The 18540-nt window shown below is 39.8% G+C and overlaps 1 protein-coding gene across 1 annotated transcript in view; it reads right to left on the minus strand.

Moving 5' to 3' along the window:
- Nucleotides 1-4495: 4495 nt before the first annotated feature.
- The window catches only part of DECR1 (2,4-dienoyl-CoA reductase 1), a 38641-nt gene continuing 24596 nt past the window's right edge, over nt 4496-18540 (minus strand). The window contains exons 6-10 of the mRNA XM_055127371.1: nt 14025-14124; nt 8956-9028; nt 5280-5426; nt 4758-4820; nt 4496-4653 (exon numbers count right to left, since the gene is read on the minus strand). Of these exons, the coding sequence (XP_054983346.1) occupies nt 4594-4653; nt 4758-4820; nt 5280-5426; nt 8956-9028; nt 14025-14124 (443 nt within the window). The 3' untranslated portion in view covers nt 4496-4593. The remainder of the gene's footprint in view (nt 4654-4757; nt 4821-5279; nt 5427-8955; nt 9029-14024; nt 14125-18540) is intronic.

Here is an 18540-nt window from a genome sequence, read left to right on the forward strand (position 1 = left end):
TTTCTTCTTCAAAAAGGGACTAGGTGGGCCAGAAAGATGACTCAAAGGGCTGGAGCATATATTTGTAAGTAGGAACCCCAGGTTTGATCCTGGCACCACATGGTCCTCTGAGCACCCACTAGAGTAGCCAATAAGCGCCCACTGGATGTGACTCTGCTCCCACCCCTATACACACACACCTGAAAAGAGAAACTTGAAAACTAAACTATGATCAGCCAGTTGGAAACTTAAATATAGAAAACTCAAATTATTAATGGCCTAAGCAATCCAATGAAATGAACGCCTGACTTGGTAATTATTGGATGCACCCATGGAACTGTTGTATTTCTGGCATTCAGATTAACAAACAGAGAAATCTCAAAAAAAAACAAACCCTCAAATATTTAGACATAAGCAACTAATTCCACATGAAATGTCTCCAAAGAAATAGAGGGGTAGGACAGATGAGGGATTCAAGAACCTCAAATTCCTTGGATTCAGGTCAAGAGTGACATAGAGGTTCTCTTCCACCAATGTGACACCCCTAGCTGGAAAAGAGTCATATCCTCAACGTATAAATGTAACTCATGACTTAAAAAATGAGATACAGGAGCCAGAGCAATAGTACAGCAGGTAGAGTGTTTGCCTTGCACACAGATGACCCAGGTTTGTTCCCTGACAACCAACAGGAGTAATTTCTAAGCATAAAGCCAAGACTAAGCCCTAAAATTGCTGAGTATTGCCCAAAAATAAACAAAAAAATTAAATGAAGCCAGTGTAAAACGTGTTAAAGGTGAAATTGCTTTATTCATAATGATATATTATCAAATATTCAAAAACAAGTATTAGTAATCAGAATACCAAATTATTAGTCATCAAAATACAAATTAAATTAGGCACTAACCATCCACTCTTAGAAAGGCCAAGATTAGAGATGTTAAATGTTAAATACAGTCCAGGATGTGGCACAAGAGAAATTCTTACACACTGGTGGGAGGTTAAACTAATAAGACTTTGGAAGTCTATCCCACCACCAATCATTTCACAATATCTACAAAATATGAACATATGCACAGTTTATAATCTCACACTTTACTTGTACATTGTATAAAACTTCAGAGAAAGGTATATGCATCTTTACCAATGGAAAAGAATTGAAAAAGCAACCCTGCATTTGGCGTGGTCCCAAACTAGAAACAACCAAATATCTGCGTAATAGAATTACCAGATAAATGTTGATATAGTCCATAAAATGAAATATTTTGTAACAGTGAGGAGACATACACAATTTCTGTACAAATATAGAAAGGCTTCATGGGCCCTCTGTGAAATATAACAATCTTCACACTCTTTCCTCTATGGGAACTTTTTTGCAGCATTTTCGGAGGTTTTTCATAACAAACAATACAAAATATATTATTTCGGTTTTGCTTTGGGGCAGGGGGTGGGGTTCGGATGGAAACATCCAAAATGTGGTGGTGGGAAGGTGTAATGGTAGTGGGATTTGGTGTTTGAATATTAAATAGAATCAAATACTGTGAATTACTTTATAAAATTTTTTTAAGAATTTAATTTTTTTTAAAAGTTGGAATCAAAAAAACATATACTGCATGATTCTACTCAGATAAATGTTGAACAGCTGAGCTTTAAGGTTAGCAATCAGACATTGGTTATTTTAGGGAGAGATATGAAATCGTAAGGGGGATTTATACAATGCTTTCAGATTCCTGGTAATATTCTGTCTCTTTTCTGGGTAGTGGTTACATAAATATATTCATTTTGGATTATCAATAAATTTTTTTTGTTCTTTGAGAAAGTATACATCAAGTTGTCAGTTTAGATCAACAGTACAGCAGGTAGGGGGCTTACCTAGCACCAGGCTGAGCCAAGTTTGATCCTTGGCACCCTAGGCCTGCCAGGAGTGACCCCTAACCACAGACTCAGGAGTTAGGCCTGAGCACCACTGTGTGTTTGTTCCCCCAAATGAAAATAAATATAGAAATTAAAATGAGCAAAGGCACAATGGCTAAGAATAGAGCGAACTCGGCCTCCTTCTGCAATTACCGCAAATCTATACCCAAACTAGGATTAATCTACCCCGAAACCTACCTGAGAGCATTAGAAACAAAGTTTTTACAACAAGAGGCAGAACATCGGTTGGGCAACAGAGATGCCCTCACCAAGGAAGAAAGGTCTCTGTGGGACAACAAGCTGCATCAAGAAGACATTTCAAGGGCGCAGAAATTAGCCCTCAGGAACAGGTGCAAGCAGCTGGGGTGGTGGTGGTGGGAAGTTGTACTGGACACCCTGCTTCCAAATCCTAACATCCTACACTCTCAAAACTAAAACGGAAACTAGAAAATACAGGGCTATAAACAGCTTTTAGAGTTGCCAACAGGTGCCATCTTGGCGATTGTTCTCAATCTTACTTGCTCACTTGTGTGGATAAAGTCATGTTGAGTCTCACAGTCCATAGAAAGAGATCCTGAGGGAAAATCCCTGAGAATTACACCCAGCCCTAGCAAAGATCGGGGAAATGTGAATGATGGTGGTGAGCTATCATTCATGCCAGTGACGAGGGCAAGTGTCAAACAGGTTGGAAACGATCAGTGTTGGAGGGCATGTGGTGAAAAAGGAGTCCTCTTTCACTTTTGGTGGGACCGTCGTGAGCTTCAGTCTCTGTGGCAAACAGTACAGAGACTTCTTAGATTACAAACGTTTTGGTGTTCTTCTACTTGGGTTTACTGTGGAGCATTGTGAGGCTCCTAGGTCAGTGCTCATTTGGGGCATACTCATTTATTAATTTCAATTAACCATTCTTTCCCTTCCTCCTTTCCTCTGTTGGAATTTTTAAGATTTTGAGATTCTCCTGGTACTGTCAATATTTTGTTTTATTTGTTTGGGGACCACACCTGGCTGTGCTCAAGAGCTCCTCCTGGCGCTGCTCTCAGGAATTACTCCTATCAATGCCCAGGGGCCACATGGACTATAGGGAGGCATCCAATCCATGTCAGCCATGTTCGAGGCAAATGCCCTACCCACTGCACTATCACTCTGGCCCTTGTCAACATTTCTTGAATTCTCTTAACTTTTTTTTTAAATATCATTTTATTACTTCATTTTTATTACTTGTCTTGGAGGTCACCGATTCAAAGCTCTTCTAGTCTGTTGGCTGTCTTGTCAATTGTCTTTCTCAGATTGCTAAACACATAGAGGATTTTTGTCCTAAAGTCTTCTTTGGGAAATTTTAAAATTGATGCCATTGAGGATCTTTCTGAACTTTTGTCACAATCCATGGATGCACCTGAACCCCTTTGCTATTTCATCATGCCTGGTTCTGCCTCACTGCAGGTGGGCCCTGGCCCAGTGCCGGGGCATCCCTTCTTTCTCTATAATCCCATCTGGCCCCAATGTAGGTTGGGGGCGAGAAGGAATGTGGACTCCTGAATGTTCACAAGACTTGGTCAGCACTTTTACGCATCATCATGCTGGCTTTCAGGAATTTCCAGACCCCTCCTTGGGTGGCTGAGTGGTCCAAGTGAGAGTTGCATGGGTGACCCCTCAAAGGGCCTGTCTACCTAGCAAGTTGCTAGAGGGCTCAGCACCCCCCCCCCCCCACTCAAAGCAGGGAGAGTACTAGGCCTGTGTTTTTTTCCCTTTTACTTTTCCATTAGTTTTTTTTTAAAATAGTTATATTTAAGATGACTTCTTACTTCATTGAACAATTTTGGGTTGTATCCCAGATGTTTTATATATTCTATTCTGAGTCTCTAGAGTCTATTTTATTCCACTGGGTGGAGGTGGTGAAGGAAGAGAATAAGTAGAAATTACCTAGAGACTGCAAAGGGAACCTTTTAGCGTACTTCTCTTTACAATGTTACTGTTATTTTAAGAATCCATTTATTTGATATGCCACATAGTTAGATGTACAATTTCACTACATTTATTTTTGTGGGCTATATGGTTACATTGCCTTTTCATTCCTAACATTAGCTGCTTTTGTGCTTGCTTTCTTTTTAATTTTATAAGTATCCCTCAGATGCTTACTAATTGTATTCATCTTAAACACATGAATTGTTGTTATGTTAAAAAAAAAAGTTCTTTCTATAACTACAGACACACTTTCACTTTTCTATACCACAAAAAGGTATTGATAATTCAAAAAGGAAGAAATACGGGAACAAATGAGAGGGAAGCAAGATTAAAAATGAGTGGAGGGCTGGAGTAAAGTGGTACAGTGGGTAGGGTTTTGCCCTGTGCACAGCTAGGCCGGGTTTGATCCCTGGCATCCCATATGGTCCCCAGTCTCTAGCTGCTTTGCGATGTGGCGACACACCCTCAATACTCAGGGGCCTCCACATCTTGTGCATTGCTGGGGATTGAACCCAAAGACTAAGCCACATCCCTGGTCCAATTTTCTAAAACATTTTTGAAGGCATAAGATGCCATCTTACTGATCTTTGAATATACAATGTTTACGGCCACTGGCCTAGCACATAATACACACATACTGTCGAAATGTTAATTAATGATTTATTAGTTTTGAATATAGTCAAAAGAGTATAAACAGTGCATATCACTTCCACTGTATCGAAGAAGAAAGTCATAAAGGTCTTAGGAACCTTTTGTTTTCCTGATGAGTCCCTCTATTGCATCCCACTGTTCCTTGGTTACCTAAAACAAAAAGGGAAAAGATCCAGTTCATGTGCTTCTTGCATGTTTTTAAATCTGAGTACCATCACTGCTAAACTTATATTAAACACACAAAATGGCATTACCTTTCTCAAACTGTTAAACTCTCCAGAAATAGATACTTCCTCTCCACCATCAAATCTAATGACCTGAAAAAAATTAAATAAAAGTTATGAAATTAACTTCTAAAAAGTTCTGAACTATCAGTTATGTTCTCACCCTGAGTGATTAAACTCTTTCTCTTTTCTTTTTATTTTTCATTTTTTTTGTTTTTTTCACTTTCATTAAAGGCACAAGTTTTAAGAGCAACAACAATGATAAAATCAATTTGGCTTCTTTGTTTCAAACCCTCTTCCCAATTATTTCTAAATTTCAAATTCTACTCAATCTCAGAGATCCTCTGTTGAACCAGACAAGTTTTATTTAATAAATATTATTTATCAATGAAAAAAATCTGAGCTAAACCACCCATGTTGCATTTTTATCCTATTTTCAGCAAGATAAATGTTTTAAATCCTATTCACATTCAACATCATCAAGGCTGGCTCCTCAGTACAACTCCCCACCCCACGTCCTCCTTCCAAAAGTCAAGGAAACCGCCTGCTTACTGCTCCGTTAATCCAAGAAGCATAATCACTACAAAGGAACGCGGCAAGATTTGCAAGTTCTTCCACAGTTCCTAGTCGACCACAGGGAATTCTCTCAATCATTTCTTTCTCAAATTGTCCAGTTGGGTCAAGACGGCTAAATGCACCCTGAAACATGAAGGCAATAACTAAGTTGCAAGAACAAGTGTACATTAAAAGAAAAGTTACAATGGCAGCTGCTTATAGTTTAGGACTTGCAAGCAAGATAATTTTAACAAATCTTTCTGCTTTATTATAGTTTCCTTTCCCCAATACCAACTTTATTAAAAAATCACTCTAAAACATATACTATGGGGCTGGGGCAAGGGTGAGCCACACCGGCAGCACTCAGAGGTTATTCTTGGCTCCACACTCAGGAATTACTCCTGGTGGTGCTCAGGGGACCACATGGAATGTCTTGCTACCTCGTATACTATCACTTCAGCCCCTAAACCATTTACTTTTAACCTTAGGACATTCACCCAGAGAATGAGCTCATGCTTCATACTACTGTGGGAATAAATGAGAAAATATTTATGAAAAAACTGTGAAACATGTGAAAACTTAGTATGGTGGAAGTAGGAATGTAAATGTTCTTTGATTTCTCTTTTTATTTTGATTTTGGGGTCACACATAATGGTGCTTAGGGCTTGCTCCTGGCTCTGTGCTCAGGGATCACTCGTGGTGGGACTTGGAGGACCATATGGGATGCCAGGGATGAAACCCAGGTTCGTTGCATGCAAGGGAAATGCTCTACCTGCTGGACCATCGCTTTAGCCTCTGCTAATGTTCTTTGACTTAGTAAATGAACCAAGGAGGAAATATTTACAGAAAAATCCTTTTTTTTTTTGGTTTGTTTTTTACTCTTTTCTTTTTTTCCTTCATTTTTTCCTTTTATTTTTGTTAGTCTGTTTTAACGGCTGTACCTGGTGGTGTTTGGGGGCTACTTCGAGCTGGTGTTCGGGGGACCATGAGGTACCAGGGATTGAACCTGAGCCCCTTGTGTGCGACTGCACTCAACCCACCGACCTTTGGCTCTGAACCTCTTTTTTCGCATTCAAAACACAAAAGAAAAAACTGTTTGTAGAAACAGGAAATTCAAGGAGATCCCAGAGTTAGAAAAACAATAAATCCATTTGCCAAACAATTCCAGGACTCTGTCAATGAGCTGAATGAGCAGACTAAGACACATATGCACTCGAATTCATTAAAAAGACCGAATTTTCTACACAAGTGCCTGAAGGTATGGGTTGGCCCCAAACCCAAAACAAACAAAAAGACTATACACCAACCTATTTTATATATGGCAAGTCCTTGGTCACAAATGCTCACAAGGTTTTGAACTGCACAGAGTAGGAATTTATAGACATATGGTAAATAAAATGCAGGTTAGCTACTGAGGTCCCAGAACGCAGGTACTAGAAGACAATTCTTTTTCAGATGTGCTTAGCATGTGCTACCCTAAAACATGTGTTTCAATATATGTTTTCAAGTTATTTTACCTCCAATGTTACTAGATTCTTTAAAGCATCACACATGTAAGGTACTCAATCAAGTATCACTCACTCAGATTTTTTTCCATTCCCACCCTTTAAACTGATAAAGAAACCAAGATAGCCATTTCCGTACTGGTAATCAATATTCCAGAACCAACCACCCCAAAGCTCTTTAGGATTAACATTCGTGTCTTTAGACAAATGAAACAATTGATCAGACTTCACCTGGGCTGCCAAAACTTCCTCCTGGTGGGTACTGTTAATTCCTGCTTTACATGAGAACATAAATAAGTGTGAGTGATATTTGGGGATTAATGCGAGGGAATAGGGGACCTGTGGACCCTCTGAAGAAAAAAAATCTAGATGCATGCATGGGAATAAATTGAAATGGGACTATGTTAGGATTATTGATCAGAGTACAAAGCTCACCACATAAACGCTTTCAATCAGAGATATGGGATTTGGGCGACATGCCTAATTGAGTGTCTGAAAGTGAAAGTAGAGGGAAATGTCACCCATAGCAAAATCACACTTCCTAATACATTTCTAAAGTATCTCTTGAACAAAAAGAAAATTCAGCCACGTTGCCATGCTTCTTAAAAGACATTACTTGAATTAAGAACCTTTAAAATAAAATCAAAATTATGAAACGTAACAGTTCACGGAAGTAAGTCAGATAAAAGCCAGATTGGTGTCATAAAATATCCCACTAGATTAGGACATTAAAATCAACATTTTGGGGGATAATTGCTATATTCCTCCCCATCTCTATATTTCTTAGATTAGTGAGTGACAAGACCTGCTTCCCATATGAACTCACTTATATGTGGTATATAGAATAACTGGAAGAGAGAATGCAATGTTTGAAAGGAGGGATGCCCAGATCACCCTTGGTGCCAGAGTTTAGGAAGAAGGAAAGAAACTGAGCAGGGGAGAAAAGATAGATGGAACCAACAGGGAACAGAGGATAAGGGGGCCTGGGTATATCAGTATGTAAAGGAGCAGTACAGCTCCTATTTATGTATTCAGTAACACCAAAAACATGAGACCAGCCCTCAACAACCAAACTTAAAGATGCTCCTGAGAATGAGTATTGCAAAAGGCATTTAAGTGCTCCTCTAAAGTACAGGAGAAACTTGCCATGGCGTGGCGTTCAGAATGGCACTCCCTAAGGGGGTGTGTCGTGGTTCTCTACGAGATGAAGAAGGGTAAAAAACATAGCAATCAATCGTCACAAATTGAATTTTATTAATTTATTTTATGGTAATTCTATTTGCCATTTCTTTAAGTTTTTACCTGATTAAACAATATGAAATAAATGTGGTTCTATGACTGCCAAGAGGGCAGGCTCGGGGGTGGGAGGGAAGCGGGGTACTGGGGAAAGGGGAGGGGATGTTGATGGTGGGGCCTTGCATACCTGAAACAACTCTATTACGAGCAACTTTATTTAAAAATCTTAATTTAAAAAACTGCCTAGCAAGGCTGCACGGTGGGGATGAGGGCTTGTGGGGGGGGTGGGGAGTGGGGGAAGGTGACACTGGTAGTGGCAATGGTGCTGGAACATGGCACGACTAAAGCCCAACTATGGTAACTTTATAAACCATGAAGCTTTACTAACATTTTTTAAGTGAATATGACAATCACAGGTGGAAGTGATCACTCTGGACAAGAAGGGAGGGCTGAAAGTGAGATGACTTGATCTGCATCATACCCTTGCAGTAACATCAGTAACGTACTGCAAGCCACATTGGCTCAAAGGAAAGAGAGGGAGAGAGAGACAGACAGACAGGCAGGCAGACAGACAGATAAGAGAGAGACAACAGAGACAGAGACAGAGAGATAGAGCCTGCCACAGAAGCAGACTAGAGGGTAAGGGAGGGAAACTGGGAACACTGGTGGTGGGAAATGTAGGCTGGAAGAGGGACAGGTACTGGAACATGGTAAGACTGAAACCCAATCATGAACAATTTTGTGGCTGTGTATCTCACGATGATTCAACAAATAAATTAAAAAAAAAATTTAAAAAACTTTTCCTCCACTAGCAGTGCTCCAAATTCAGGCATCTTTGAAATGTCCTAAACACAATAATCAAAATGGAATATATCTATCATTTTTGATTTCTTAATCATTCATAATGTGACATGACGCAAATCATAACTTACTTTTGTTTTTATAGGTCCTGGTTGAATCACATTGAATCGCATTCCATATTTACCCCATTCAGCAGCAAGAGACCTAAACAAACAAACAAACAAACAAACAAAAAAACCCATAGATTCTAAGAGACTATACTATATGTTTAAAATATTAATAATCAGGGCTCATTGCATGCTAGCAGTGTATCAGATTGTAATCCCAACTGGCGCTTACTATTATTGTTCTCTACATACAGAAAAGGAAACAGAGGCCTAAAAAGCCTATATTATGTCATACAGCTAGAGTTACCCTCAACAGGTCTAACTCTATTATTTGTTTTCTTAATTACTTGGCAGTACATCTACCATTAACATTTTAAATGTCCTGAACCTTTATGCTATACTACATACCATTTACATTTTGGAGCTGAATCCAGCATCAATATTCATTTTTAGAGTAGGCACCATTACTTGGCATAAGAACAGGAAGAGGCTTTCCCCACGTTGCTGGAGTTCATCCCTACCTCTACAAAATTTAGTGTAACTTACTTACAGTACATTATATTACAATGCCTAAAACATCACAGGCACTTTAAGAGATGGATTACAAGATTTAAAAAGACTAGCCATATCCTTATTTAACTGGGCTTTAATACAATTGCTGCCCTGAGCTCAAAAGGAAATAGGAATCTAACAAAATCTTGCTAAATGCCTTGAAGCAAAATACAACACTAACAGCAAGCATGAAATCTCTAAGCAACTTGGTTTAAATGCCGATCTCATAGGTCACTTCAGTTTCATCTAAATTTACTTTACAAATTTGCATTTGTATTACATGTGTGTATATATTCTGGTTCAAAAATGACTTACGGTAACTTTAAAGAATACATGTAATAAAAACTAAGAAGAAAAAAATTCGAAAGAAAGTAAAAAAGAAATAAAGGTAAGGAAATGTTAATAATACCTAAATATCTTACAATGTTCTATATAGTTAGAAGAGGTAACTGAACAAAAAGTAGTAAGCCTAGTCAACTGCAAAATTCATTGTACCCATAAGGAAAACGAAAATTCTTTTAATTGCTTCTGATACAAAAATTAGAAAAGCATTTATTTCCAGAAGATATACAAAAGAAAAGGTATATAACATAGCAATGTCCTTAAGACAGTTTTTTTGCAAGAGATACAAAGGGACCTTCGTGAAATTATAAGATATTCATTGACATTACTTAAAAGCATCACCTCAAAGGCAAATTGTTCCAAACTAATTCTAGGAGACCGGTTACATGTGTTCTAAACACAGATCACCATCTAGCTAAACGCAGCACTGCAGTTTGGAGAAATGGGCAAACAGTATCTCTTTGGGAAAATCATACTTAAAAACTGTTTTGCTTCAGATAGAGTTCATGTCATTGCCACCTCAGGTACGTAGAAGCAGGTTGCTAGAAGAGTAGTAACAGAATCACTGGGCCGAGCAGTTTTTTACATCCTGTGAAAAACTAAGCAAACTGCCCAGAGGAAAATCCATCTTCTATGCTGCAAAGTATGCCTGGTGAATCTGTTTCTGGAGCTAGCTCTCGTGAAACTAGCTATCCTGAAGAAATACTGGGCAAGGACAAAACAGCTACCTCATCAGCTCACTCTAACATCAGATGTCAAAGCAAGGGGCTGGAAAAATAGCACAGGGGGTAGGGCTCTTGCCTTGCATTGGATCCCCAGCCCCACAAATTGTCCCCTGAGCCCCACCAGGAGTGACCGCTGAGTACAGAGGCAGGAGTGAGCCCTAAGGATCCTTGGGTATGGCTCCCAAGTCCCCCAAAATAAAAAACACGATGAAAAGCAAAATATACTGAGCATGTTGCTATAACTGCTGTTCAACCAGCATGTCAATTGTGAACTTATTACATGTTAACACCATTTGCTCTCAAACTAAGGGGGTAGGGGAAGATCCTTTACTCACTTAGCACTTCCTCTCTTCTAAGAGGGGGTCTGATTAACTCGCTGCCCTTAGGCCTGGGCTCTTGAGTATGATCCTGGTTTCACCCCCACGTCCACCACTGTGATAGATCCCCAGCATCAACATCAAGGATACAATCTCCAGCATCCCAACTGAAGTGTTCAGCAGCCAAGGAGCCTTGCACTGAACGTGAAAGCTCCACAGCAAACACCCAGCCCTTGGTCCTTACAAATGCCAACAACAACAAAAGGAAAGAAGGGAGAAACGTGCTTGTTCCGCTGTCTAAGACACAAGTCACTATCCTGGGAATTACATGGTGGAGCCCGACCCACCCAGAGGAGCACGTAGTAAGTCTACGGGGAAAGAAAGAGACTCCCCTGAAGTAGCTGTTGGGGCTGACATTGGAAGAAGGGACTGAAGTTCGTTGAGGGAGTAGGTAAGAAGGAAGTAGGTAAGAAGGAAGAAACAGAGTAGGAGAAGAAGGCAATGAGCACATGTGAACAGGGGACAAAGGGCCAAGCAACATTTAGAATTGGAGGGTCCAGCCTCCTCTGGCGTGACTTGTATGAGAAAGACTGTAAGAAGATTGCTGACAGGAACTCAGGCAGAGGACAGACACAGAATCTAGGAGTACAGGGGTCAAGGCATACACTGACCCCGGTTTAGCCCCCAGCAAGGCATAGGTTGTCCAAGTACCACCAGACTGACACCTGAGCACAGCCAATTGTGGCCTCTAACCCCTCCCCCCAAATTAAAAATATAAAAGAGGAAAGTGCACATTAATTGAGCAGCTACTATAGGCAATACATAAATAGTAATATCCCCGCAAAAAGCTTCATGCAAACAGGATTCTTCAAATACCTAAGACTAAAACCTCTAAAAAGTCCGAAGTCCCAAGAAATCACCAAGAACAATCAATTCTATTCTATAGAAACTATCCCAGAGAAGATAGTTTATGACAGAAGGCATAATGTGGACAAAACATCTCAACAAATTCTAACAACAGTATAACCCAGGCAGAGATTATGCTCATGCATGGCATATGTAAGGATATACAGAGCATTTCAAAGAAAACTGAAAGCACAAAAATAGCAGTTTATGAACATATGCTCACAGGAGGATGAGGGTTATTTTATTCCTGTCACTCTTACCACTGGTACCTAGCAAAGTGCTAAGTAAACAAAGGGACACAAAAATTTATTAAACAAATAACTTAATAAACAGAAGCTAGGACTAAGCCTTATTTAAGACACCAAACTGAGGGCCAGGAAGATAGCTCAATGGCGGGGCCCATGCTTGCATGCAGGAGTCTGCAGTTCCAACCCCAGCACTGTATGCCCCCCTCAACAACCACCATGAGAGATCTCCAAGCACCAAGCTAAGACTTGTCCTGAACACTACTTGGTGTGGGAAAAATATACCACACTGAGTATATATTTATTCCAAAGAGAAATGCAAGCACCATCTAAGCTGGAGAGAAACATAATGCAGAGATGAAAACAATAGGAATGTGAAAGTAAAAGCAGAAGTGGGAAGAGAATGGTGACAGAGAAATACACTAGAAGGTGATTCCAGGGCACCAGGAAAGCAACGACAAGAAAATCTGTATTACAGAAAAGACAGCAGAGACAGGCCAGGGGGAGCAGCTCCAATAGTAATCGCAGGCTGCAGCCGAGAGACAGGCTGGCCCGTGTTAACCCCTCTGAGCCAGTGAACAGGACAGACAGGGGGAAGGTGTCTCCAAGAGGTCAACTATGGCACTGGTGAAAGTACACAAAACAGCAATAAAGCATGCAGTCCATGCCATCTAATAAAATAACCATTAACCACGTACGGCTACCTAAATTTTTAATTATTAAAAATCTAGTAAAATTTCATTTCTCAGCCCTAATAGTCACAGTGCAGATTCAGTGGCTATATGTGAAAATTACAAGTGCAAATACATGGGCCGTCAATACGGTAGAATATGCACTTTGCATCTGTGAGCCCCAGCTCTGACCCCTGTCACCCCAAGGCCTCCAAGCTCTGCCAGGTGTGTGGGGCCCCCAGCAAAGCAGCAGCAACAACACCGACAACAAAATAACACCAACAAAGCACTACAGAAGTTATTTCAGAGTTTACCGTAAAGACACCAACACTCAGAGGAAAGGTATTCTTTTTCCAGTGCAGACTTCAGTGATAATGGACCAGAGAGTCTCCCTGTACAACTGAGCTTGCCAAGTGCAGAGGGGAAGGATGAAGGGATGTGAGCGGATGAAAGGAAACCTAGAGACAGTTGTGGGTGCACTGTAGTGGCACTGTATTCCTGAACCTTAATATCAACAGTATTGTAAGTTACAGTAGGTTGCAAAACATTAAAAATTAAGATGGAGGGGGCCGGAACGATAGCACAGCGGGTAGGGTGTTTGCCTTGCACGCGGCCGACCTGGGTTCGATCTCCAGCATCCCATATGGTCCCCCAAGCACCGCCAGGAGTAATTCCTGAGTGAAAAGCCAGGAGTAACCCCTGTGCATTGCTGGGTGTGATCCAAAAAGCAAAAAAAAAAATAATAAATTAAGATGGAGATATAGTACAGTGGTTAAGGAACTTGCCGTGCACACAACCAACAGTAGTTCAATCCTGATATTACGTATGGTTCCCCGAGCACTGCCAGGTGTAATCCCTGAGTACAGAACCAGGAGTAAACCCTGAGCACTGCCAGGTGGAGTAAAAAAACCTAACAAACAAAACACATTACTGGGTTCCTTGGGGGAGGGAGGTGGGTACACTTGAGATGGGGGTGGTGTTGGAATTATGTGCATAGGAAACCATCATTAACAGTATTGTAAAACACAGACTCTCAGTTTTTTTTAAAAAAAAAGTCAAAATAAATAAACACAAAGAGTTATAAACTGGGTGGGGGGGGAACTATTAAAGAAATATTTACACATTATCCCAATAACTCCAAAAAGTATTCTTTGGAGAGTGCTGCTACACACACAAAGAACTCATCTAGAAAGCAGGACGTCTGTCTCCTGGTGAATTCGAATGAATGTTATTTTACATTTCTCTGAATCCGGACTTGAAAGCAAGGAGTTAGCTCCATGAGTTCCCAAGGACGCCACTTATCCTTGACGTCAGGATTGATGGCACAGCACTCACTTGTTCAGGGCTTCGACACCTGCTTTGGCAGAAGCACTGGGCACTACAAAGCCTGATCCAGACTCGGCATAGATAGTTGTGATAGCAAGAAACGCTGCTCCTGAAATCCCAAGAGGATATCATGATTAGTAATAATAGAGCCAAACACATTCATATCAGGAAAAAATCTCTAGTTTTCAAGACAGGGATCTGATCTAAAAATAAGTGTGGGAGACTGGAGCGATAGTACAGCGGGGAGGGCGTTTGCCTTGCATATGACAGACCCAGGTTCCATCCCCAGCATCCCATATGGTCCCCCGAGCAGCACCAGACGTGATTCCTGAGTGCACAGCCAAGAGTAACGCATAGCCATCGCCAGGTGTAGCGCCCCCAAAAAACAGACAAAACCAGTAATCTAAAAAATTGATACATCTTATTAGTAATCTTGCTGTCATTCATATTTACCTTGCTTAGGGTGTACTTACTTAAAACTTTTCACTAGTCGATTCAAAACCAAAGGTCAAATATCAGAAGTTGGGACCTTAATTATACCCCCCATGACCACCTATTATGCCCTCTATGACCACCTAGATAAAATTTTCTTTACTAAATACCCAATAAAACAAGAATATATCAGAATCAAAACTAAATGTGCTGAGATTTCTTTATTCCTCCAGCCATACTGAGACCTGCTCTCCTTCTATGAAAGTAAAATTAAACACCAAGAAAACTGCATAAGATATAAGAATACAGGATATAACTATTTCCAAACAACAATAGTAGTCAAGAATAGATGATGGTCCTTGATAGGAAAAAAAATAAAGTGAACTCCAAAATCACCCCAGACTTTTGCCTAAAGGTGCAATATCTATACTACATATTATATGCACTGTCAGGTAGAATACAAGCAAAACTTGGCGTTTCCATTGAGCTGAGGAGACCAAATCAGAGTCTGCAGAGGTTTCAAAAGTTGGAATTGAAGAGTTCTGCCAAGGAGCTTAGAGAGAAACATACTAGGGTTGGTACAATACAGACAGTAAGAACTCCACAAATCTGCTTAGTATATCCTTCAAAACACCAAACTGTTTGTGCTTAGAGTGACATTCTAGGAGACCAATTCAAAGAACAATTTCGAGGGAGTTACAGGCTAAAATAATTCCCAGTGTTCACACAGGGCAAGAAAATATACATGACTTTTAAGGAGCTTCATTGAAACGCCAGGACTTTTAGTTGAGAACTCAGCAAGATCACACCTTTAGCAGGAAGGTAAAATTGGCCCAAATGAGGTGACCACCATAGAATTACCCAAATAAAGCTGATAAAGGAACACTGCAATGATATTGCAAATTTGCTAGAAGACTTCAATGAGAAAAAAAACAACAACAAAGATATGGAAACAGTAATTCTAATAACCATGCAATGACCTGAAATGTAAAATGAAATGAACAGGACTGCTTGCAGAACATTTAAGCTTTTGATGACATAGTAATATCAATCACCCAAAATGAAGGTCAGAGGGAACAAAGTTGAGGAGGAGGAAAAAACAGGATAGGGCCTCAGTAGCTAGAGAAGTATTTAGCACAGTCACATAAGCATAATTGTTTCTGAATAAAAACACAAGGAGAAACAAAGACTAAAAACATGTCCATATTTGGGGGCCAGGGATGGTGCAGGGGTTAAGACACATGCCTTGTTCACGCCCATATCTGATCTGACCCCTGGCATCATATACTTGGCTGAGCGGTAGATATGAAGACCCCCCACCAGGGGACCCCTGTCTCAGCACCCTGACCTTACTTGACCTTACTCAAATTATTTAGTAAGGTTTAGAAACGAGAGAATCAGCAAGTGAAACAAGTAGGATGTTAGTCCACCCTTCATTATTTCAAAGTAAGAAGTAAAAGTCAAAGAAAATGCACATTTTCTAAAGGTGTATAAGAATATGTTTCAGTTTTTCGTGAATATGGCTCCAGATTGAAAATGTTAATTCAATTCAAGTTATGAAAATTAAAATAACAATTTAAGTCCTATGACAAACAGAGGCTTAATGAAGTGTAACGTTAGGAAACTAGCTTCGCTCCTGCGCGACCTCAATATACCATCTGTCAAATAGGAAAATACCATTGGATACAAAGAATTACTCATTAGTTAATTGTTGTTGATTCTGCCTGTTAACCTTTTAACATTATGCCCCAAAGCCCGGTTTTCAAACCGTAAATATTCAGCTTTTTAACCACCATCTGTATTTTCAATTGCCGCTGTCATTAACATCCAGATTCTTAAACTGAACCCAGAGTCCTGGTCCCAAATCTACAAAAGATACGAGTATCTGCATTTCCAACCAACTCTGCCTTTATCTGTAGAGTTCAACATCCAGATACACAAGATCATAAATCTTAGTTTCCTGATCTCCTGTCTTCAACAGCCTTCACTGTTTCCCAACTTAGCAACAACCTGACCTCTGTCATCAATCCAAAACACTGAATTGAGTATCTCACTCTGAGTTCTGTCCTTACAATTCTCATACCACACATGCTCCTTATAACTTCTGGTCGATTCATTCCCACTTGTCCAACTTTCCTATTCAAGGCCTATGCTACTATAGGAATCGAGCACTTAATCCCTAGCCACCAATCTTCGTGGGATTTTCTTCTTTCTCCATCCTCACACACAGGAAAATTTGATGCTGTTCTAAACTCTGGGTGGACACCATTGGAAAGATACAAATTTCATCTAAGCTCTCAACATCACTCATCAACTCTTTCAACAGCCAGAGTAAACGTCTCCACTTGTGAACATTTAACATACTCAGTTAAGCGTTTAACATAAACACTTGACTGTTTAACATAAACACATCTCTCTCATAAGTTGGAACTTGCAATATTAATGACAATAAATGGTATTAAGGCTCTAGTTGTTTTTTAATCTGTATTAATTATGGGCTTTCGCTTTAGCTTCAGCTTCTTTCCACTAAAAATATACTTACCAAGAGAAATTGAACATTTTCCTTTAATAGCTAACACTTACTGATGGTGTTAGTAACACTTTACAGGAACAAGCTCATTTAATCATCATCAAGCGGGAGTTACTATTATTATCCTAATTTACAGAAAAGTTGGAGGCCCAGAGTTAATTTTGCCAAGTGTACATGACCAAAGTTCTAGAGCCAAGATCGGAAACTGCACGTTTGACTCTAGAGCTTAAACGCTTAACTACGGTGTACAGCTGCCTCCTAAGAAATGTTGAGATACGTAATTAAAAAAAGAAAAAAAGAGGGGATTTCTTTCCAACCTGTCCAAATCACCTCACATACCTTGCACATTACAACTCCTGCTCTATACTTCCTGCTTCTGAAACAAGGTGCCTTTGCTTCCAACCCATCGTCTTTGTCAATGACTAGTCCTCTTCCTTCTCCCTTAGCTGAAGGACATACGGAAAGAAGTGTGACGCGTGTCCTCAACTCAGCATGTCTTATAGGTCTCAAAAACGTCTCATGGTCCATAATCAGGTCATCCCACTGGGGCATCGTGATGAATTGGGAACTGAACATGTTTTGTTTTGTTTTTCCCCCCTTTCTTTCTTTTGGGTCACACCCGGCGATACACAGGGGTTACTCCTGGCTCTGCACTCAGGGGTTATTCCTGGCAGTGCTCACGGGCCCATAGAGGATGCTGGGGATTGAACCCAAGTCGGCCGTGTGCAAAGTCCTTCCTGCTCCAGCCCCAAGGCTAGAAGTGCTTTATCCTGTTTTGCTTCTTCTTTTCTATCTTTATAAGTAATGCATCCTGATAGATAAAAGCATTTCCAATCCTAATAAATATAAAAAGACTCACAACTAAGTATAGCAACATACAGCATGGATTTAGATGCTCAAATATGCATTACAGACTAATAACAGGATGAGAAACAAATTACTGGTCAACTACAGTGTCAGTGTATTGGGGATAAGAGTTTTCCATTTATATTTGTCCATTTTAAAGTTCATACATTGCTGTTAGTTTGGAGTAGCACAATAGTTAAAAACCTTATTTTTTCTGGACATTTACTTGAACTGAAAGAAGAATATGAAATATTTTACTCCATCAAAGCTTTCAAATATTTATACATCTCTATTGATCAAATAAATCTTTTATTTTTAATTCCTTTTGCAGTTGATGTAGTCTCATTTATTTTTCTAACACAAGACTTCTATTAAGAATACCTCATACTTCATATAGTATCCATCCTATTTATAATTCTTTATATGAACAGTTCTTAATTACTTAATTGTTCCCTTCATGTTACATGATTAATCTGCCTAAACAGTGGTCTTTCTTTCCCTTTTCCATGGAACAGATTCCATAAGATTCCATATCATAAAATTCCATACCATCAAGATTCCATATCATCCATATTACCAACCATTCCACATCAACCAAGATTCCTTGAGTTGCTTCTAACTATGCCTTACTCTTAGAGTCCCAGAAGCTCTGAAATTATTCCTACTAAATTCTTCAAATTATCTAGACCACCTAGATAATTTGCTCAGCTGCAAGAA

Source organism: Sorex araneus, chromosome 2 (genome assembly GCF_027595985.1).
Source record: "Sorex araneus isolate mSorAra2 chromosome 2, mSorAra2.pri, whole genome shotgun sequence".
Lineage (NCBI taxonomy): Eukaryota > Metazoa > Chordata > Mammalia > Eulipotyphla > Soricidae > Sorex > Sorex araneus.